The sequence below is a fragment of the Ixodes scapularis genome, unplaced genomic scaffold (genome assembly GCF_016920785.2).
Source record: "Ixodes scapularis isolate PalLabHiFi unplaced genomic scaffold, ASM1692078v2 ptg000890l_1___fragment_3__unscaffolded, whole genome shotgun sequence".
In the NCBI taxonomy this organism is placed as follows: domain Eukaryota; kingdom Metazoa; phylum Arthropoda; class Arachnida; order Ixodida; family Ixodidae; genus Ixodes; species Ixodes scapularis.
In genome coordinates, this window is record NW_024610065.1 from 376222 (window position 1) to 399796 (window position 23575).

The window sequence follows — 23575 nt, forward strand, 5'->3', positions numbered from 1 at the left end:
ACTTAAAAATGATGTTACTCAGCAAGATACAAATAAAACGTAAGTCAGGGACGGCGAAACAAGAACGAGTGATTCTTACATCTAAGACAGGAACATTTGGCCTGGCGGGAGCAAGACGATGTTTTTCTGCATGTGCAGGACATTTCTTCATTTAACATGGCCCCTGCGTGCAGGGAAATTGTATAGGGGCGTGGTGAAACTGCCGACGTTCTATCTCGACAAGGCTCAATTATTTGGAACATTGAGAGAAGTTAGACAAACGTTTGCTCCTAGTTCGACTTGTGTGCACTGGCGCGAAATTAAAGAAAGGTGGGCTGGATTGTGTTATCGCAGGTGACCACTTTAGTGTGCATTATTAGTGGGTATCCAGGTGGCTTGTTTCTAGAAGAGGTATAAAAATAAACGTTTCTTTTTTATAGGGCCTAGAAGGGAGGCACAGTGTGGATTACTTTTTCCAATAAAATATTTTTAGCCATATTTAAGCGATTCGACACAATTTAGGCAGCAGTAGTTCGCCGTAGGGCCATGAACTAGTTAGCTACGTTTCATTTGTCGCTTATCATTGCTTGAAGAGATGATTGAAGTGTGGTCTGCTTGTAGAATTGTTTCCGATACCGCAATATTATTTTTATGACAATATTATTTATGTTTCGGGAACAAATGATCTACATAGAGTAATTATTGTTTTTCAAAACAATCTCAAGATTGCCTTTTCCGCGTTGGTGTGAAACGATAACGAACATGGCTGCCTGTGTCTGCGGAGTGCTTTCCGACAGCAGCTCGTCAAGCTCGTCTACTTTTATAGGTGCGAGCCGGTTTCTGTTCACCGAAGTCCTTAGACGATCTCCCTAACCGAAGTAGTTTGGAATAAACAACTGTCGCAAGTACGCGCCTTCAGAAGCGCTGTGCACCTGCTTGTTCTCGTAGAAGGATCGGCCGAAGCCTAGCGTTGCACGCTATAGAACAGTAACTCTCACGTATTGCAGTGCACCTGGCCTGCCTAAGCAAATATTGTAGGCTGCGTTTTAATTGTGAGTAATGACGCTCACCTTTTTTTTTTTTTTTTTTTTGCGGATGTCACGCGAGAAAATAACAGCAGAATAGTTGTAGGACTACATTTTCAATTTGTTTGTTTTGTTTAGTACTCTCGGTCGTGTTTTACCGCACATGGACGGACGCTGAAATACGCTTGGATTGGACAGCCGCTCGTACGCGGTGGAAGGCTAGAGCGCCGCTTTTATATGCCGTGTTCTAAAATTTACTCAATCTTACTCCAGGGTAAGGGATTCGTACCTTGCTGTTCTAAAACTTACCCGCGTCCAGCGTTTTTCAATCAGTGTTGTCACGTAACACAACCCGTCGGAGAAACTCGGATTCATTGGAGTGAGATTTCGAGAACAACCATGGTCGCATCTACCCAGCGTGAGAGAACTTTTTAGACGGTGGCTGAATAGCAGACGGGCGAGGCTGAAAACGGACGCCGAGAAGCGCAGCTTTCATGTCCGCGTCTGGGCATTGCATTCGACGATAGACGGTGGTGGAATAGCAGACAGTCCCGGACGCTGCCATGCATCTGCTTGCACGACTAGCAGGTTGTGTCAGGCGCCAGACGAGACGCACCGGGTGTCGCGAAAGTAAGACACAGGCAGGGAAGATAAATTGGTGCTCAGGTCTCGTAACGTCCTGTCATGCGACATTTTTCCCGCTAAAGTTAGAGGGAAACCTCTATTAGTGTATAGGTCACGTGACAACAATTTTCCCGCTAAACTACGCTGGGCAACTGAATTTAGCGAGAAACTAAATTAGTGTATAGGTTGTCACGTATCATCAAATGGCGTCAGGTGCTCCAAATACTTGTTCAGTTTCCTCGCTAAATGTGGCGGGACGTGCACGGACGAACAGGCGGACGGACGGACAAAATTTGGGGATTGGGGGTTTCCGTTAAAATGCACTTCATGCTTTAAAAATATAATCTTAGTTGAATACTGGTTACAGTGTATGACATCCGCATTTTCAACGTTGAGATGTCTTCAATATATAGAAGTGTTAATGCAGCTTATTGACCTTTCTTGCGATCATAATCAATGAAAGGATTCAATGTTTTATTTCAAGATAAATTGATTTTCCCCTAATATGTAGCGCGACTCTATCCTTTTGTGGGACTGGTGGCCGCTGAACAAAATTAGTTTCGTCCGGGACCGTAGAACAGGTTGATTTTATCACTGGATTCATTTCAGCTGGAAGTCAATTTATAATGCTGGTAAGCGTCAATTCTTCGTGTGTTCGGGTGGTTGCAAGGCGAAATTCCATTGCGATTGTATTACAGTAGGCCTTGAGGAGTATAACATTTTCATGGCCTCAGGAAAAAGCTCGTGCAAATGCAATGCCTGAATCCTGCAGAACCGATGAGACGATAAGCCTGATCGTGAAGAAACATCCGACGTGTCGGGGTCTGAGACGAACAGCGAATGAGCCTGTGAAACGACCATGAAATCAAACACCTCATGCGCGCCGAAGCACCAGGAATCTGTACTGGAAAAGTTAAACGTCAAGTCAGACGTTCCTATCGCCGAAATGAAAGGCCTAAGAGCGGATAATAACCATCTACGTTCCGAAGTCACCGGGCTACGGAAGCGACTTGCCAAGCGAGGGCCTGATCTGAATCAACCGAGCCTGAGTTACCGCGATGCCGCATCATCGGGACGGATTCAGGTCGCACACAAAACAACAGATTCGAGATTGAATGCGGAAGGCCGAGCTTGGGACATCGCCAGCATGGGTCCCGTGTCAACGAAGCAAAGTTCTAACAGCAAAGGAAAAGACGAAGACCCTGCAACGAGTAGTGTGAACCATCTCCAACAGACTTCTAGGCCATCTGTGACCGACGACGAAGGCTACACTACAGTGGGACCTCGACTACGAAAGAGGCCTTCTGTTAGTACATCGAAATCATCCAAGGTGACCATCGCACCTCGTCCCCCTTTTCAAAAGTCCTTGTTTGTAACTAGATTTGGCCCCGAGACAACAGTTAAGGATGTTAATTCGCTTCTTGAACCTCTCCTGCGGGGGAAAACTGTTAGCTGCACGAAGCTGAAAACAAAATTTCCTTCCTACTCTTCTTTTCATGTTTCGGACGAACAAGACCACTTTGAAACCATTATTAACTTAGACGTCTGGCCCGAGGGGTGTATCTTTTACCAGTTTTTCGGAAAACTTGATATGACGTGAACGTCACTACCAAACAGTACTGATGACTAACCAAAAGATTAAATACTATTATCAGAACGCTCGCGGTTTGAGGACGGAAGCAGATGACTGTATGTCAACTGTTGTTTCCACTAATTTTGAGATGTTCTGTTTAACTGAAACTTGACTTTGAAAGAAATATCCAGCACCAGTAACTTTCCAACATCATACAGTGTTTATCGAAGGGACAGGGATTAGGGTGCAACCGGGAAGACATTTGGTGGGGAGGGAAGGGAGGTGTTGACAGCCGTGTGGGATAACATTAAATCATGCAGAGGGTTACATTTTGAAACCTATGCAGAGTGCGTAAGGGTTCAATTATTATCACGCGATGGGATTGGTTACCTCGTCGGAAACTATTATTTTCCTCCGCTCTCGGATTCGAGCGTGTTCGTGAAACATTTACAAACGCTTGAACCGCAAATTGATTTTTCGAAATTCAAAGTACATATGTAAGGCGATTTTAATCTACCAGGAGTGAACTGGTCGATCGGTATAAGCAGTAGTGTAAAGAATCAAAACGGTAGTAAAAGTGTCACGTCTAGTAGATTTTATTAATTTTAATGTTCAAGCTCAGCATCATCATTTCAAGAACACGGCCGGAAATGTTCTTGATTTTTTTTTCTATCAAACTACCGTATAGACAGTGTCATGCCAGTTAGCGATATCCTTGTGCAACCCGACCTTTTTTACCCGCGCTTCACCGTATGTTTTTCTTTCCCGGTGAGGTATCCTGACCGACAAAATTTAACTAGTTATGACTATCATAAGGGTGATTATTTAGGTATTTACGTTCCTTCGTGATAATAACTGGTCAAAAGTTTTTCATGATAACTGTGTAGATTCTGCGGCTGAATCCTTGACGAAGGTAGTGAAAAATGCAATCGATGCGCTCATTCCAAAGCGATTGTCTAAGCCTTCAAGATACTAGTTTTGCTTCTCGAGGGAGTTGAAACACATGCGTAAAAAAGAACACTATCATAAAATGTTTAAAAGGACCGGCATTAAGTTAGGGCACTACAGTTCAGTGTTTACAGAGCGCTTGTAAAGAAACTGTTTAAAAATGACATATTAATTTGTAAAAAAAAAAGTCGGTAGAAAATAGTCTCTACCGTGAGCCTCATAAATTATGGCGATTTGTCAGGAAGCACACGAAAGAGTCGGCAAGAAATATTTATTTACGTACTGATACGGACTACTTTACAAATCCTGAAAAAGTAGATAATATATTCCAAACTTACTTCCGTGAATGCCATTCCAAGGAAGAATTGAAAAGCAAGTCTTCAATCAGCGCTACTGGTTTTAACGACATTTTCACAATTAGTGAGGTCGCTATAAATGAAGTTTTAGAGGCAATTCAGAAATTAAAAATAAAGAAGTCAGCGGGAAATGATACATTACCTAACTTTATTTTTAAAGGATGCGCTGATTTGTTTGCCCTTTTGCTTATGCCCATATTTAACCTATTGCTGAGAAATGGTGTTTTCCCATGTTTTCGGAAAAGGTCTGTGATAGTGCCAATACGCAAAGCCGGTGGCGCGTCTAGGGTATTTGCGTGTATTTGCTGTGTTCCTTTTGAAAGGGTTTTGAGATAGTTTTACATGCCCTTCTTTCTTTTTACTTTAGTCGAAAACTCAGCACCGTTCAGCATGGATTTATAAAAGGGCGTTCAGTAGAAACGAAGCTTTGTCCTCTCCTTGAGTATACTGTCCCATTTCTTCTTACACGTGGGCAAGTTGATATTGTGTATTTTGACTTATCAAAAGCCTTCGATAAGGTAAATCATGACTTACTATTGTATAAGCTCTCTTTACACGGCGTTTCGTCGTCTCTTTTAAGCTTGTTTCATAGATATCTGTCGGATAGGAAGAGTAGAATAAAAATCTTGAATAGCCTCTCAGATGTATTTTCTCCAACTTCGGGAGTCCGTCAGGGATCGAATTTGGGGCCGCTACTTTCTGTTATATTCATCAGTAATATAGAATTGTGCATACAAAATGCGAAACTGCTCTTATTAGCGGACGATATCAAGCTTTATCTTAGTGTCCAGTCGAAAGATGATTGCGCTCTTTTGCAAGAAGATGTATCACGTATCTCAAACTGGTGCTCACGTAACTTTTTGTTGGTCAATCCAGATGAAACAAAAGTGCTCTCCATGTGTAGACAACGCGAAAACATGTTACATCAATATTTTATCGCCAATTCTACTACTGAACGTGTGGAACAAGTTCGTGACCTTGGTGTTTATTTCGATAGTAATCTTACCTCTTCATATCATGTTACACAAATTGTTGCTTCTGCCTTTAGAACAATGGGGATGATATCACGTTTGACGCATGATTTTTCAAATATAATGTGCGGAGTTCGATTATTTTGTTCCCCTGTACGAGTTAAACTTGAGTTTTGTAGTTCAGTGTGGAATTCGCTAACAATAACCGAGGCAGCACGGATAGAAAGAGCTCGGAAGCGAATTATATGCCTTGTTTACGATAGATATTTTGATAGAAAATGTCATTTTTATTATAAATACCTTCTTGGAGAACTTTCACTACAGAACCTGTCAAAAAGAAGAATACTGCTCGTGACATTATATTTTTATACAAAGTGGTTCACGGCCAGATAGATAGCAATTTTGCGTCGTCTTTAAACTTTCAGGTATCGGCCCGTGTCGTTAAAAACACAAGTGTGTTTTATACGTTTATTCAATTAGACCGTCCCCTTTGGCTCGAATGCAAACTTGTTTAAATGAATCTAAGACTGACGTAGACATATTTTTAAATTTTGCTGCGTTCAAATGAGTACTTGATATGCATATTTTTGGTGTCTGATTTGTAAAATGTTTTAATTTCGAGAGCATATGTCGGGGGGGGGGGGGGGGAAGGGGGTTGAGATTGTTTACTGTTTTATGTGTTTTTTCTTTCTTTTAAACTTTTTATGTGCCACCACACTGTAGCCAATTGTTTGTTTTAGGACATGATACAAATAAGGAATTATTATTTTTTTTTATTTTTTTACAACTTCTATACCTTGGAGACTTTCCCTTACATTGTTTTACATTATCTTCCCAGGGAGACAGCGGAGGACCATTAGTGTACGAAAACAATCGGACCTGGTTTCTTGTTGGTATTTATTCAGGAGGAGATACGAATTGCTTGTGGCCCAAGTTGCTAGGATTGCATATCAGGGTGTCATACTTCATTTCAAAATTAATTATGCCCTTCATGGGGCTTAGTTACAAGACCCAAAAGGAAAAAAGTCATATATGCGCCACAGACGAATATCGTGTACATTGTGTGTCAAAATTGTATGCGGCTTACAGCGAGTCTGTAAAATACGGTCCAAAGAATTAATAATAAATATGCTTGTTTTAAACCACTTGCGCATGTGACAAATATTTGACTGCTTCAGATTTCTGTTATAAATGGAAGGCGACTGGCAATTTTCTGAGTGATATGCATGACAGCGCAAAGCGGCTACTTATTTAGGGGCAGAATTGAGTTGTATTTTCGATGACTACAATTATATTCGCCTGTTATACCCTACACTCTTAAAAAGAGGTGGTCTCAAAAGACTAACCGCAGCATTTGGTCCTCTGAACTCCCAGTTTCTCCCCGAATATACCATCTGGGTCAAGTAAGGTACCGCGCGCAAAAGATGGAGACTAATTGCATGACACTAGAACTAACCGAAAGGCGTGCGCGTGCAAAAATAGCCATTAGCACTCCTTAGACGAGGTGCATCTGTATTTTACGCTCGAATTCAGGAATGCTCTTTTCCTTACCGGTGCACCTTTCCTCTCGTAAGTAGGGCGCACTTGCGAATATCATAAACCAGCCTAACCATAGATTGCCTCCTTTAGGTAAATTTTCCTTCCTCCTTTCTTTAAAGATTGGAGGAAACGATGTACCTACCTTAGATTCTTCCTTCCCCTTGCCTCTTCGACCGGCATGGCGACGTTTTTTACAGAGTGTCGATTTTGACGATTTCGGAAGTGTTGTTGAGTACTGGTGTAGGGCCGCTGAACTGTATAATGCGGACGCCTACCCTGTCCCAGCAATCGTGCGGCCACCGCCGAGGAATCGGCGAAACGCCATGGAAATGTACAACGACCGAAAGTTCGCGGCGCAATTTCGATTCGCCAACACAACGGCGAGCTGTTGTGCATACTGTCGCTTCAGTCGCGATCTGGGACGATCGTGGGAAACCGCTGACACCTCTGCTGCAGTTGTTAGTGGCACTCCGCTTTTACGGGGGAGGAGCGGTCTAGACCGTCACCGGCGATTTGGTGAACATCTCCCAGCCGAAGGTTTGTCGCGTGGTCGGCAGAGTGACTGACCGAATCGCGCGGGAGCTTTTCCTCAAACTTGTCAAGCTTCCGGGTGAGGCCGGGTCGGCCGGGTGTAACGTCGTCATGCACAACTTTTACAAGAACGCGAAGTTTCCAGAAGTAGACGGGTGCATCGACAGCACGCACGTCTGGATCAAGAGCCCCGGAGGGTGCGACACAGAAGTGGATCCGCAGCCGGAAGGGCTACTTTTCTCTCAACGTGCAGGTAAGAGCGACTTATGTGAACATGTTATGCGCGCTCGCGTCCGTTCATCATATAATTCGATGTGTTCGTTACAACCGTGGCACTCCAATTTCATCCAATGGATTGCTCTTTCGAATTTGTCTTCACGAGTGTATGTTATTTGAAGAACAGTGTTCGATGCATTGCTGCTCCAGCTTCATTACAGAGGAGGGATAGGTTGCTACCGAAGGCCTGAGACTCAAAGCCTCATCAGTCTCCAAATTCTGTGCCCTAGTAATTGGCACATTTTGGAGTCCCATTCCAACAGGTAGCTTCTATATATTCAATGGATGGGTTATCCTACATATCCATAAAACGAGAAAGGGCTATAAACTCTGCTTAATATTCCTCGAATATATTTATTGCTTTAATGCTGGAGATGCACATCCATTGCGGATGTGCGTCTTCAGGCCATCACAGGTCCCCAGATACAATTTTACGACGTCGTGGCAAGCTGGCCTGGCTCCGTCCAAAACAGCAGAATATTCGACAACTGCCGTGCTCGTGTGCTGTACCAGAGAGCGGTTGTGCCTGCACTGCTCTTGGGCGACATGGGTTACGCCTGCACGCCTTTTTTGATGACTCCACTGGCAGATCCGGGAACGGCCGGTGAGCCTGGTGAAAAGTAAGATTTTTTTCTAGCATTGTCCCCAGCGGCAAACTTGGTGTCAGGATGGCGCAGCCTATTTGTGAAAATACAGTGGTTATAAAATAATAACGCCAAATGTTGATACATTGCGTAGAAAACCGATGGTGATGTTGACTTGGTGCACTGTTGAGTGTGCAGATGAGGATCAGATGTCACTCTTATATGCCCCCATCAACGACACAGGCAGGCCAAAGCCCCTTCAAACAATGTTCAATGCGAAGTACTGTAAATGTCTGAAGCTTTTAGAAGCACTGTGGTATACAGCGTAAATATTGGATGAATGGATTATCCCACCTTGATGACATTCCTTAAAAGACGGTCACAGTTATGGTTTGTACCAGCCAACATATAGTTGAAATAAGAGTGGGAGCACAGAGATTACAATCAGCGGCTACACATCGACAAGTAAAGATAATAAGGCCGGTGAGCGGTGCACACACTGGCACACGAGACAAAGGTCAAAAGAACATAAACGTATGACGCCCGTGGTATATGCTTTTTTTTCCCCATCTCGGATGTATATCATTGACAAGTTTTAAATTCATTGAGGTAACATCCTCATGTGCATGCACCTTTAAGTAAACTCATTCAGTTGGCAAGAATGTTCTTTCGAGAGTCCCATAAATGGGACCTAAGAATAAATATTAATTTGACCTAAAGTTTAAAATCTTTTCCGTTTATAATTAAGGATTTTGCTATTCAGGTACAACAAGGCCTATATCAAGACACGCAACAGCTTAGAGAGGGCCTTTGGGGTCTGGAAGCGCCGCTTTCCGTGCACTGACATGAGGCTCCTAAACAAGCCGATGCGATCTGCCCCCATCATCACGGCGTGTGCTGCACTCCACAACCTGGGACGGAAACTGTCGGACCCTTCTCCACCAGCTGTGCGCCCCCCGCCCCCTCCTGCCAAAGCCCCGGCGCAAGAGGCCTTTGCCGCCGTTTCCCCGGCTTCTGGCCGACAAAGAAACCAATGTGACGAGCCCAATGGTTGCTATAGTCGGATGCAACCTGAGGACAATCTTTTAGCTCCACCCAGAAGCGCATTGCGCCCATCTGAAGTGCCTCTGCCGTCGAGAAAGTAGTTAGATAGCAACGCTGCTTTTTTTTTCTCCAGGAAACGTGTCCTAAACTACTACAATAATTATTTAATTCATTCAGGATATTTAAATAAGTTAGAAAACGTTTTTGTCAACGAAATAGCTGTTTAGTAAAGAAAGAAAGTCATGTCCAATGTACCGTCTTCCCAATTCATTTTCTGTCCAAGATAATGTCTAACATACCGTCTTTTAGCCCCTTCGATTTAGGGAAAGCGAAGCACTTATAGTTTTTGCAAATAATAAATATTTAGTGATTTACTTAGTTTTGTGGGCTTTGCGCACGAAATGTCTGCCTTTATTTTGTTGGATGAATAGAAAACAAGAATAATTCTACTTTTCGGGTTTTGACAAATCGGCACCCTCCCAAGTCATCGACACCACCACCGCGCCCCGCTCTCTTTGTCTTCCGTCATGGATCCCACTGAGGTGACATCGGAAAGCGATTCCCCTGATTCTTCTTGGGCAAAACAGCCTGGTGCAGCCTTACCGGCGACACCAAAGCGGTTCTTCAAGAAGCACAAGCGAGGCCGGGTTTTGAACAGCGGCCAGCGGGAGCTGATCCTGAACGCTTACGTTCGGACGCGACATACCGAGCCAGACTTGACAGTCAACGAGGTCTGTAAAACTGTCAGCCGGTTGCTTGGTGTCGGCATGTCGAGCGTCCACGAGATCAGGAAGAAGGCGAAGGAGAATGACGGACAGGTCGCGACACCCTCTCGAAAGCGACCTGCGAGTTCAGGCAAGCAACGGCTCAGCGTGAAGTACGGCGACTTTGTGCTGTGTGCAATGAGTTCTTGTGTGCACCGTTTTTTTCGCCAGAACGAGATCCCGACCGTCGCAAAGATAATGGCTGAGTTCTGTGCAAGCCCTGAGCTCCCTTCGCTGCAGAAATGGACTGTGCTTCGCCTTCTGCACGACATTGGCTTCGAGCGAAAGAAGACTGGTCGAAACTCGCGCATGATCGAGCGAGACGAGATCATCACGTGGCAAGAGAGGTACTTGCGGGACATTGCACGTCACAAACAAGAGGGTCGGCAGATCTTTTACCTCGACGAAACGCGGGTGACGGCAGGGCACACTGTCTCGACGGTATGGGTGGACTGCACCGTGACCTTGTCCCACGACGCCTTCATGAGGGGTCTGACGACGGGCCTGAAGCAGCCATCGGGGAAGGGCAAGCGCCTCATCGTCACGCGCATCGGCAGCGAGGACGGCTTCGTCGCTGGGTGCCTGGACGTCTTCCGCGGGGTAAAGACCGGCGACTACCACGAGGAGATGAATGGCACACGATTTGAAACGTGGTTCGAAGCTGTTCTTCAGATGCTGCCGACAGGGAGTGTCATCGTAAGGGACAATGCTTCCTACCATTCTCGGCGGTTGGAAGCAGTACCAACGACGGGTTCCCGGAAGGAGGTGATCCAGCAGTGGCTCACGTCAAAGGACATCTCGTGGGATGCCAAGATGCAGAAGAAGCAGCTCCTTGACATCGTGGCGTCGGTCAGGCCACTGTATTTGAAGTATTGCGTCGATACTGCTGCAGAGAAGGCTGGTTGTACGGTAGTGAGACTTCCACCCTACCACTGTGAGTTCAACCCCATTGAACTCATCTGGGCACAGATCAAGAACGGCGTTGCAGCCAGGAACACATCGTTCAAGATCAGCGACGTTGAAAGGCTGCTCAAGGAAGAAGCCGAAAAGGTCACGGCTGACAACTGGCGCAATGCTGTGACGCATGTCGTTGGAGTGGAGGAAGGCTACAGACGAGGCGGTGCTACAAGTGCCCATGTAGAGCCGATCGTCATCGAACTGGGTGAAGACGACACATCTGAGAGCGACCTGTCTGGTGTGGAGCCGCTCGAGGTAGTGTGAAGAAGGTGAAGTTGTTGAAGCTTCAACTTCAACAACTTCACCTTCAACAACAACACCTTCAACAACTTCAACCGAAGACTGAGGGGGACCCAGATCAACGTGACCAAAGCATGTCGACTTGTAATCGTCATCAAAGATCATGGGCTGCCCTTGCGCCCATCACTACATCTGCGCTGTACGTCTGTAAACATGTTTCAAGTGTGTTCAGTTCATACCGATCGTCTTGAAACAGATCAAAATAATGGAACTCGGTTAACAACATGAAACTGAAAAGAGCTAACAGCAGTGGCATGCACAGTGACTCCACCTTGCAGAAAAGGAAGCGAAGTACAAAACATTATCATGACTGCGAGGGTCGATTCGTTAGTTCCGTCACATTTTGTGACGGAACTTCGACCTGCTATCATTATTTTTAAGCTGTTTCTCTGGCCGTGTCGTTCTCCAGTTGCTGCTGCCCCTGTACTGTTGTCGTATTATACACGTCCACTTCGATTCGTATTACCTTCTCTTTTTATTTATGGGGGTTCAATATATAGGGGTTGACTTATTTTCGAGTAAATACGGTGCCTGACTTGCTTCTGGAACTGTTTTTGCTTGGAAAGAACGGTATTCTTTGGTTTTAAGGTGCTCTGCATGGTGTTCACAGTCGAGGGCATAGCAGCAGTGTTGTTTCTCTTTTTGGTAGTGTTGCAGTGTCTCAAGTTGGTTTACCCCAGGGGCCCGTGATTTACGGGTGCAAGTCAGGGTTTGAAATATCTCGCACACTGACCAACGTCTCCTGCACGATGATAACCAAAATGACACCAGGGAAAGGTTTGAGTCCGAAATATCACTGGCTTTATCAGGTCGCTATTCCGACGGAAGGTGCTATGGCAATCATGTTACCTTACGACTGATCACGACGAAAACTGAAAACGGCAGGCTTGTCATATAAATGAATACCGCTGACAAACCCATTTTCGCAATGTTTATTTGTTTGCTGTAGCACCACCAATAGTGCGGACGACTTCTGGTGAAGCAACTCACTGCTGTAAGTTTTTATGCTCATCTCACGCAAGGTATAGATACAGGGTGTCCCAGCTCGCTGTTCCGTCGTAGAATGGACCGCATAGATCGGTCGGTCAACGGAGCCTGATTAAGCTTTCTACGAAGGTGTATTTGGATACACCTTCGTGGACATTTATCATACTAAAATTTGATGCCTAGGTTTCCTAAACGAAAAGCGAGAAAAGAAAAGCCGTAAATGTCTATGGGCAGACAGACTGGGACGCGGACCGCGTCCCAGTCTGCATGGACTTACGGCATTTCTTTTCTCGCTTTTCGTTTAGGAACCCTAGGCTCATTAAAATTTAGTATGATAAACGCACCGTCTAAATATACCTCCATGGAAAGTTTTATAGCGCTGCGTTCACTGACTGATTTATGCGGTCCATTCTACGACGGAACAGCGCGCTGGGACTCCCGGTATACAGATCTCACCTGCGACTGATAAGCACGGCAATCTCAGCTCACCCCGCGGAAACCACAGCGAATTGAAGCAGCGGTGCCGGTACTATGTTGAGTAGCAACGTGGGGCAGAGGCGACAGAAATCCAACGAAGCAGACGACGTCCGGCGTAGCTTCTCACCTCTCAGCACTGCTAAGCCTCGCGCCCGCTTCGACATTTTCGTTGGCGATAGCGTCGCTGGATTCTCACGTTGTCGCGCAAAAACTGCTGCAAACGCAAGCCGATACCATTAGGATTTCGTGGCGTAACTTCGGGCACGTAAAGCACGGTGCAAAAAAGCAGAATAATTGTCACGAGAAACTAGCGTCGCGTTGCTAAGGCCAGCAGCCATGTTGAGCTTTTTTTTTTTTTTTAAAAGGATCGCGATTGGTCCACGGAATCGTGACGTCATGAAAACGATTGGCTGGCGTTTCTCGGCGTAGGATTACATTTTCCTCTGAGAGGCATTTGCGGTTTTTTCTTAGCTTGCAACCGACTATAGTCACTTCACTTAACTTGTCCAGTGTATGTGTTGTCATGTGCCTGAAGGCTGCTATCAGGCAATGCAAGCAATCAGGAGTGAAGGCACCTTCAAAACCTCTCATCTCACGACGAAGGGTTTCATTCTGGTTGTAGTAACGGGCAAACAAAGCATAGATACCACTTTTTTTCAGCGGCCTATGCCACGCTTAATTACGTAACTCTCATAAATGCTTTGTGAAATTTTGAAGTTTAAGCAAGTATGAAACAAATAAAAGTTATGAAAAGAGTTCGTCCCTTCCCATTTTTTTCTCCTCATCAATCTGAACGATCAGAAGCTTATTTTCGTTCCTTCACTCCTCCATTCGGAGTTTGGGTTCCTTCACCTTTCATTTCCTTCTTCAGGAATGTGAGGCGGAAAGCGTGCTCCTCCAGCTTCCTCTCCTAGCCGCGCCTCAGGTATTCAAGACGGACGTCTTGCTCGGCGCCCATTGTGCCCTCCAGCACACCAAAGTGCCCTTCGCCACGGGCAGGCACCTTTTGGGACCCAGCTGAGGAGCTGGCACACTCGTCCCTGGCCGATGCAAAGGAGGCCGCGGCTGCGGGGCGCACAGCTTCGTGGGGCACTGCAGCTGCGGGGTGCACCGCAGCTGCGGCGGGCATCACAGCTGCGGGGGGCAGCACAGCTGCGGGGGGCACCACAGTTGCGGGGGGCACCACAGTTGCGGGGGGCACCACAGCTGCGGAGGGCATCACAGCTGCAGGGGGCATCACAGCTGCGGGGGGCACCACAGCTGCGGGGTGCACCGCAGCTGCGGGGGGCATCACAGCTGCGGGGGGCATCACAGCTGCGGGGGGGCACCACAGTTGCGGGGGGCACCACAGTTGCGGGGGGCACCACAGCTACGGAGGGCATCACAGCTGCGGGGGGCATCACAGCTGCGGGGGGCACCACAGCTGCGGGGTGCACCACAGCTGCGGGGTGCACCGCAGCTGCGCAGCGCACCACAGCTACGGAGGGCATCACAGCTGCGGGGGGCATCACAGCTGCGGGGGGCACCACAGTTGCGGGGGGCACCACAGCTGCGGCGGCACCGGAGCTGCGGGAGAGTCAAGACCTTAATCCTCTTCGTAACCCGTTGAGTAGTGTGCATGCAAAACAAAAATGGAAAACAGCAATATGATTTCTAATCACCAAACGTCTGCTAACAAAAAAATCAAATATAAGCATTTGAAACTATTGCAGCTGCAATCACTAAAAGACTAATGGAGGCCACATTTTAGGTGCGAAATACTTATTTTTTTTAATTCAAACCAACTTGACATGCGAGCTTTGAAACCCACTTCTCTCTGAATCATTTCGCATGCATCTTGGTGGCAGCCTCTTGTCCAGTCTCTTTTTGAATTGCTCACTTGAAGCATCGAAACAGATTGTTTCCTTGCTCTAGCAAGTATAGGTCGCTTGCCTTTACTTCTCAAAGTTTGGACACCAGTAGCAAGGTAGAAACATCTCACTTCACTCGAACTAGCAGGTCGTATCTATCCTCGTATTTATGGCAGGCACAAGGTCATGCTTCATCCATGAAACTGACTGGTATATGCATTGCCTAATCTAAGCTGGTCAAGCCTTTTAATGCTCCATGTCCACTAGGACGTTTTGCAGGTCATTGCCTAGGCCATTGAAGCCTATAATCTGTTAACACCACCCATGCACAACTCTTTTAGCACGCCAGGTTGACCCAAGCAGTTTCTGGTGGTAGCAGTTTTTGCTGGCCAACTTAAATGTGCTCATTCATTTATGCTGGTTAACTCTGTTGATTTTTGAACAATATGTACAATGCTCATAGATGTACACTGTTTCTGGAAATGTTCTAACACTCAACATTAGACTTTTTTTCCAAAATTTGAGGCAGCCGATCAGAGTGAAATGCCACATAATGCCCTCTCAGAATTAGTTGGCCAGTCAGGCTCGGCTTCGACTAAGCACATTTTCTTCGTGCCACCACGTCATGACCAAATACACTGCTTGCGTTCTCAGTTATACGACTTCCCAGATGTCTACAATACTCTAAATTAGTGGTTCTCAAATGGGGGTCAGTGGACCCTTTAGGGTCCGCGAAGTCATTCTAGGGGTCCGCAAAGCGCAGCCTCATCAGCCAAGCCCTGAAATAAAAGTTGTCTTTTCTCAGATTGTGAAGAAACGTTTCAATTTTTGGGTGAGTTTTCTCATAGATATTTCAAAAAGAGAAGTCTACTTCACACTAGCCCTTACTTATATCCATTTATTAAACCGCTATCATAATTAACCTACACGTTCCCTTCCCCTCACCACGAACGAGGTCCTCCAACATCTCCGCCGATGCACAAGGGGTCCGCGAAACGTCAATGGCTGGGAACCACGGCCGTAAATGTTCCCGAGCGATAAGAAAAAGAGATTAGCGCACCTTTTCCTGGTTCCTGACATGTCAGATATTCTGCATGCATAAGCAGGCAGATTGAGACGTGGCTTTAGTCACCACGCCTCACGATTGTATTTTAGAGCGCAGCTCTTAGGGCCCGTTTCTGGCTTGAGCGGCGTCGCCGTGGCCGTCGGCGTGATCGCGCGGTACATTATGGGAAATGTCCCATAATGCACCGCGTGAGCCCCCCTTGGGGTCACGTGACCTAGGGGTCACGTGACCCCAAGGGTCACGTCACCTCGGGGGGGTCACGTGACCTAAGAGGTCACGTGACCCCCCGAGGTGACGTGACCTTCGATGACGTCATCGTCAGTGATGACGTCATCAGTGACGTCACTGATAATGTCATCGGCATCCGCATCGTCATCGTCATCATCACTGATGACGTCATCGGTATCCGCATCGTCATCGTCACTGATGACATCATCGGCATCGACACCGTCACCTGACCCCCGGGTCACGTGCCCGCCCCCGACGTCACGTGACCCCCCAAGGTCGCCTGACCCTCCCCAGGTCACTTGACCCACCTCTCCAGTACCCTCCTCTCCTCCTCCTCAAGAGCTGGGCTCTAATTAGGCGTTACAGGGAGTTGTAAACGGCTTTCACTTTTTTAGCTCAATTTTACAAATTCTGTTCAGTACTGGTGAACCACAATTGAAATTCGGCAATTTCAAACCCAGAAAGTGTTTTGCTTGCCAAACATCTCTTGTTACTTCATGAGCAGAAGAGCAAGGATCGCACTCACTGTATATTTGCAGTTGTGCCCAACGCTGGCAGAGAATTTTTTTTCAGAAAATAACAAACTTCCCCTTCCTTTTAGGCGAGCCTTTACCGTCGCACAGTTTCCGTGTCTGAACGGAGGCTCTCAACTTGTTTCAGCAAACTCGGTTAGTGAGAAAGCAAACACATAACATGGTTATTAGCAACGAGCAAATGCGCTCGGAGTAATTTTCTTGTTTGTTTTGTTCGGTGCGCAACATAGGCGTTCACGCCTGCATGTGCGACCGGTGAACGATGCGACATTTCTCACGGTTGTGCTTGACTGTCGCTTTCTGAAGACCAATTTGTATGGGGTGTTCTAGCTATATTACTACACAATAACTTTGTGTGCAAAACGTCAAGTTGAACTACAAGAATGCAAGCGAGCGCGGACTTCATTTCAAGCACTGTAGGTAAGCACAGAAGACATAACATGTGTGCTAGCTTTCAGCTTTTCGATGGCGCCTCTGAGTTTTACATTACGAACTAAGGCATCAGCAACAGTAGAAAAACAAATTGCGAAAAGGTAAGTGTGTCAATGGACGTACAAAACACATATTTTAAGCAGTGAGAGAGTGCAGGCGAGCTGATAATTAATGGACGTCTTGTAAACTCTGAGATGGGGAACGAGCTGCGTTAGAGATTTTGTTGTGTTCGTCCGTTTTTTTATCGTTCCCCATCGCAGGGTTTACAAGATGACATATTTTAACTTGCTGACCGGCAAACGAGCAAGCTCGGTGTTCGTATGTGCTGGTTGTCACAGCGTGTTGACTCGTGTGCAAGTTAAATCCCGAGTTTTGCATGTCGAGATGCCGAGCACCGGCTTGGCCAAATATAATAAGCATGTGTCCCAAGAACCTTTACGTGAGGGTACTGCTCGCGCGGAAGCGTCAATATCTGGTCATTCATGTTAGTTCAGAGACCAAAAAGTTATACGCACAGGACGACAAACTTATCGTCCACACTTTGCGCATTATATCGGATTGACTTTCTTGATGCGTTCATCAAAACCAAAACCTAGAAAAGTATATGTAAGTGAAGCCACATGGTGGCTACTGCTTTTTATGCCGCCCTTACTGGGGAGTCCAAGACGGATCTTCCGTCATCAGGTCGCTCAAGTGATCTGCATACCTGCCAACTCTCTCAGAGTGCACAGGACCCTTACGAATTTCGGTCACATCTTCCTATAGTACAGAACCGACCTCAAGTCTCCTGTAGAATGGCCACAATGAAAGCTTCTTTTCTTTTTTTTTCAGCCACTTCGTTGACACAGTTATCATCGGCGTGTAAATTTAAAATGCTCGAAAGTAGGTCCAGGTTACTCGCGGGTCATCACGTGATCAATTTGGGTAGCGCAGCAGCGTAGGATTCGGGCGTATTATCGAATACCAAGGATCGACCTAAGGGCATATTCAAATTCCCAGCTTATCCTCCGGGTCAAGTGCTCCACCAAAATGTCACGAATGACAAATACAGTGATGTGAATGGTCGCAGTCATTTCGGAGCAGCTATTGGAGCAGCCAAAAGTTCATTTTGGAGAAGCAAAACGAGCTTTCGGAGCAGAAACGTACGCTCCATTTTTATCTATATCAATGCAAAGGTGAGGAGGAGAGACGGCAAATATTAGAAGGAGAGCGCTAGCTGTTTAGTTGGGTGTCGAAGCACCAGGCAGGGCACGTCGTTCACATTTTCTGTCTGATGATTATGGTGATGATCTTGCAGCTGTTCCCTTTGTATCGGGCGGTCCCGAACCACGTTCGTACATTGTATCTTGTATGAGGAAGCGGAGCACCCTTGTGGTGATAATTGGCAACCGGCAATTGAGCAGGCATTATCAGTATACAGGAGGCTATGCTTCATGACACTTATTGAGGCCTGTCAGTTACGAAGAGCTTGGCAAACACCATCTTTTGGTTCCCCGGTGTTTATCAAGACAGTTAAGACCGTGTAAGAAGGTGCAAGACGTGTGCCCAGTTCTGTTAAATGCCTCTGGTGCAGGTTTGGTTAAGCAGGTCGGATACCAAGCAACACTGTACACGACTTCGGATATTTTATACCGTACCGCTGGAGAGATCGAGTTGCGTAATACTGATCGTGGTCCACTCGGACACAAAACAGGTAGAAGCATCGGCCGAGACCCCAGTGGATACCCAGTGCAACATCTTTGGTCGATTTGGACAGCCAAGGACACTGGTGTTTGACAACGGACCCTAGTTTAATAGTACTGTTTTCAAACAGTTTTTACAGCGGTCACGTACAGCACCCCACCACCGCTTTGTGTCACCCGGAGTTCAACGGGTAGCCGAGCATGCATTATGTAGAGTCAAGGGAAACATTCACGAGGTTCAGCTTTCGCAGCCTTGAAACCAGGCTTGCAAGCACTACCCCACTCTTGTTGAAGTTCCACTGCTGCAGGACCTCAGCAAAAGATAGGAAGCACACCTCTGAGCTGTTATTCGGCTACTGCATCTGATCCCATATTGATTTTTGTCTATATGCATTTGGACTCATCCCCGCTCGAGAGGGGGAACCACCCTTTTGATGCGGAAGAGACTGTGTGGGCGCGCACTTTCAGCCTATGGTGGATTCCTGAAGTAGCCTGCTCACTTGATGGTATACAAATGACAACAGTAGGCACCCCAATAAAATACCACCAACAGCATGCGGATCAGCTCTGGACACGTCATCCCCACAAGTGGACCGGCCTGTCTGTTGTCAGTTTTTGACGAAGAGGCGACAATGTTGGAGGTTTAGTGGTTCAACGATCAGGCTGCTCCTTGGCAGCAGGAGACATCGAAAAGAGGGCCGGAAGAGTCGCCAGGTGATGGATTGCCCTGACGGGAGATAAGTAGTGGTCGGGATTCATGGTCAGCGTGGACACTGCCGGCGACAAAGCAGAGGGGATGGACTTTTAGTTTTAGGTTTAATCATAGAGCAGAAAATCAGAACTGAAAAAAAGAACGGCAAAAGAGGCGCAAGCTCGGGCTTGGGCTTGCGCTCATAATGAAACAAATAGTGCCCGTGATGATGCAACAAACTAGTAAAAGCCAATTATTACATTCTCTCTTCCTTATTTATTTTTAACAAAGATTCAACAAGGACACTAAGGGGGTACAGAATCGAAACTTGAAATATCCCCAGAACAGTTCAGAACGGGTGAAAGAGGATCCACCTAGGGACCCTCTTTACAAGATTAGGCAATGGAACGGCGTTCTCTAAAACAACTGGATAATGATCAGTTCCAAAAAGGTTATGAAGAACCTTCCAGGAAAAGCAAGGAAGTATGGAAGGTGAAGCAATAGAAAGATCAATGGATGTGAATAAGTTGTGTGGCACTAAAAAAGGCTGGCTCTCTCCCGTTAAGAAGGCAGAGCCCCGAAGACAAAAAAAGACGTTCAATCACACTACCACGGGAGTCTTGACGGGTACTGCCCTACATAGGATGATGGGCGTTACAATCACCCAAAATTAAAAAAAAGGTTGCGGGAGCTGTCCTATAAGTCCCTGCAGCTCTTGAAGGTTTAAAAGAACATTAGGTGGTAAGTATGAAGAAACAATTGTTACAAGGCGGTCCAGAAGGAGACGTACTGCAACAGCTTCATGTGGCGTCCAGAGAGCAAATCTTGTCCACGCCCGACCAAGACCATTGAATTGTGATTTCCCCATGTTATGGGAATCCTCCTTCAAACTGCGGTACCACCTGCAAATGAACTATGTTGTGCTGCGGCACGCGTTCATGCTGCCTGCTTCAGAGAAAAACCACTGCTCGTGTTGAAGACGACATCCCACAATGTACGGGCAACAATGTTTAACAAACTAAAACAAAATTGATATCATTCAATAGACAGAGATAGGCTCACAAAGTGCCAACACCATGATTGTTGTTGTTGATTTTACTCTTGCATACAAACAAAAATAACTTCCTCTTTTCTCCGATGTACAGTAAAACCTCATCTTCGTGGCCCCTATTTCTACTCGAATCGGTCACAGAGGACATAATAGCAGCCACTGAATTTCGAAAAATTAAAGGCCGCGAAAATTGAAGACTCGCCATCATTAAGGGGTCTACCGTTCTTCCGTGTGTCACATGATGTTAAATTTCAAGGAGGCAGGAGGTATTGGTTTAAGACAAAATTGAACTATGAAAAAAAGAATGCCCCTCTCCAGGTTAGGCACTCGGGGTTCTTTTGCGCTACATATAAGGTAACAAGTTTGTCTTGGCAGAGCTTTTGGTAAAACGGAGTCTCAAAATTAGCTATACTTGGCGTCAGCTACTCTGGGCGTTTTCAGATAAGATCAAACAACCATGTCCGGTGACCATTTTTAATTTTGATGAAAAAAATATTTTGCTGGCTTCATGCCCAGAACAACAAAACCGATCCTTGTTTTGGCCAAAAAAAAAATGTGTCTTTCCGAAAAACATTTGTCAGCACCACTTCAGCCACGTGTGCGTTTTGCGTATCGCGCGATGTTGGCATTTCGGACGGCTTCCTAAAAAAGACTGTTCTGACTACGGGTCTAGAAACATTTACGGACAAATTAGGCATAGAAAGGATTGACAAAAAGTATTAATCAGCCAGTATAGGGTTTCTCCGTATCTATAAAGGCTAAAGTTATAAAACTTTGCCAGTGTGTTTAACTGTGTATAGTTAATCTTTTCATGAAATATTGTTGTCCTGGTTAGCAGGATATCTTTACAAGAATTGCTCAAACAGGGAAATTTAATCAAGAATGCATTACTTTGAAAATCATTTAAAAAAGGCCATCTTCAATTTTTTTAGACTCTCTGAAATTAACGTTTATAATATGTACGAACAGAGTCAGCAAAAACATAATACAATATTTGCGTGGATTTCAACATATAAGGAAAGGAATATCGCCAAATTGACCCTAACGCGGTTGCCATAAATGGGGCGTCCGCATACCCGTTCTTCACAATTTCATTATTAATAAAAAGCGTAAAAATGCTACAGGGTGGTCAGGAAAAGACAAAACTTCCAGCACAGAGGTGAACGGTAGTCTTGAAGGGAGAATTCCTAATACATTTTTGACCAACCGACCAAAAAATGCCCTGGGTCGGAGCAATCGAGAGGCGCCACCCTTTCACACGCGTAGCGTCTCCGTGTACGCAACGCAAAGGAAGCAACCGGAGCGACTTTGCAAACAGATGAACCATCAACCTTGGCGGTAACATAATATAGGAGGTAAGGCCCGGCAGAGCTTGCGCCTCCTGTGAGCGCCAATAAATCCGCCCTAAAAAAAATAATGATATTAAATAAGTAAAGATACTGCAAAAAAAAATTTGCGAGTGACTGAGATTGTCTGTTTATCGCGCCAGGAGTCTGCGGCCCAAGTCAATACGCGAGATGGCACGGGATTGCCAGCTAAAAAGGGCACCCCAATCCGTCCGCCCCTGCGGGTGGCCTTTGGCCATGAAACGGAAGCCGCCAAGGAACAGCACACACCAAAAGAGGAGATAACTGGGACCTTGAGAGCTGTGAGATAGAGTTGGGACCTTCTCTATTTTCGCAAGGGTGCCCACAGCCTAAGCATCAAGCGGTTTCATCGTGAGCAGCTCCTGCGACGGCTCACGTGCGTGTTCTCTGTTGCGATGGCCGAACGTTACAGTTCGAAGCGCGAGTGTTGCGCTGATTACCTCAAGAGGCACAAGAAAAAAAATTGTTTACCAAAGGAACTTTCGAAGTGTGATGAATCTGGACATTGTTTCGTTGAAGAAGCGTCTCCGTGGAGGAAGTGTTCGTGTCCGAGAAACAGACTTTGGGTGCGTGAACTGTTTCAGCCGTTTCAAAGAAATGACTGCGGAATCGTCGGAATCAACGGGGCCAGAGGAAACCTTCGTCCCGGAACACGCAGCCGTCGAAGACCTGAACAGGTACGCGCACTCTTCAGGAGTGTCACCTTTAAAACCACGTTCCGCCATGAAAAGACACTGTATGAGGTATTGCGCCTAGCAAAGCAGGAAGAAATTGAACGCGCTCTGAGCAAGAAGCTCAGATCAGAAATCACCACAGCGTATGGCGTGGAAGACAACCCAACAACCTCAGCACAAAGCTGCAGCACCTGCTCAGGGTGGTTGAGCAACCTTCGGTCTGCGTTTGATGCTTCGGACTCGTACCGTGAGCGCTGCCGACTTTTAACGCTACTCCGGGAGTCGTTCTCAACGAAAGAAATTCAAGATGCTATTCCTTCAGCGACCCGCTATTTGCTCCGCAAATCAAGACATTACGAAGAAAAACTGGCAGTGTGGGCAATTTCTGACCCTTACACAAGAAGGAGAGTAAGCGAGGCGGAACTGCAGGTAGCGATGGACTATTATATCAAAGATGAGCTAAATTGTACACAGCAGAGTCCCAACAGAAAGGACGTCGTTGGCTTCATGGTGGACGGAACGAGACACTACATTGCGAGACGTGTGATGACGCGGTAAATTCGCGAGGCTTATCGGATGTATAAGACAGCCCACCCAGAAACAGCCATCGGCCTTACAAAATTCTGTTCTTTCGAGCCAAAATGGGTTGTGCACATCCCCTCGCATGACGTTTGTGTGTGCGTTTATTACGCAAACACGAAGCTCGCTGTGTGCGCCCTGGAAAACATTACAGGCGTCATAAGGAGCGCCGAAGACCTCCGTGACCTTTCTCTGTGCAGTCCACCTTCTGCCAAGTGTTCACTCCGAGAGTGCAGGGCATGTCCCTCGGTTGGGTGTTTTGAGGCGCCTAACCTTGGAATTCCAGATGAGGAAGTGCTTTACGCAGTCTGGGAGAAAGGCGATCTAATAAAGAAGGAACTGAACCCGAATACGTTTCTGGAGCACCTTCAAGAGTGTGTCAAGAACTGGACATCCCATGATTACATCAGGCGCCTCCAGGGGAAGGCAATAAGCGATGAAAAGAATTATCTGCGGAAATCTAGCATTGTGCTCCACTTCGATTTCG

The 23575-nt window shown here is 46.3% G+C and overlaps 1 protein-coding gene across 1 annotated transcript; it reads left to right on the forward strand.

The window, feature by feature from the left end:
• Positions 1–10697: 10697 nt before the first annotated feature.
• Positions 10698–11435, forward strand: LOC120843920. The gene has a single exon (XM_042288018.1). It carries the CDS (start codon positions 10698–10700, stop codon positions 11433–11435), a length of 738 nt encoding a protein of 245 aa, XP_042143952.1.
• The last annotated feature ends 12140 nt before the right edge of the window (positions 11436–23575 follow it).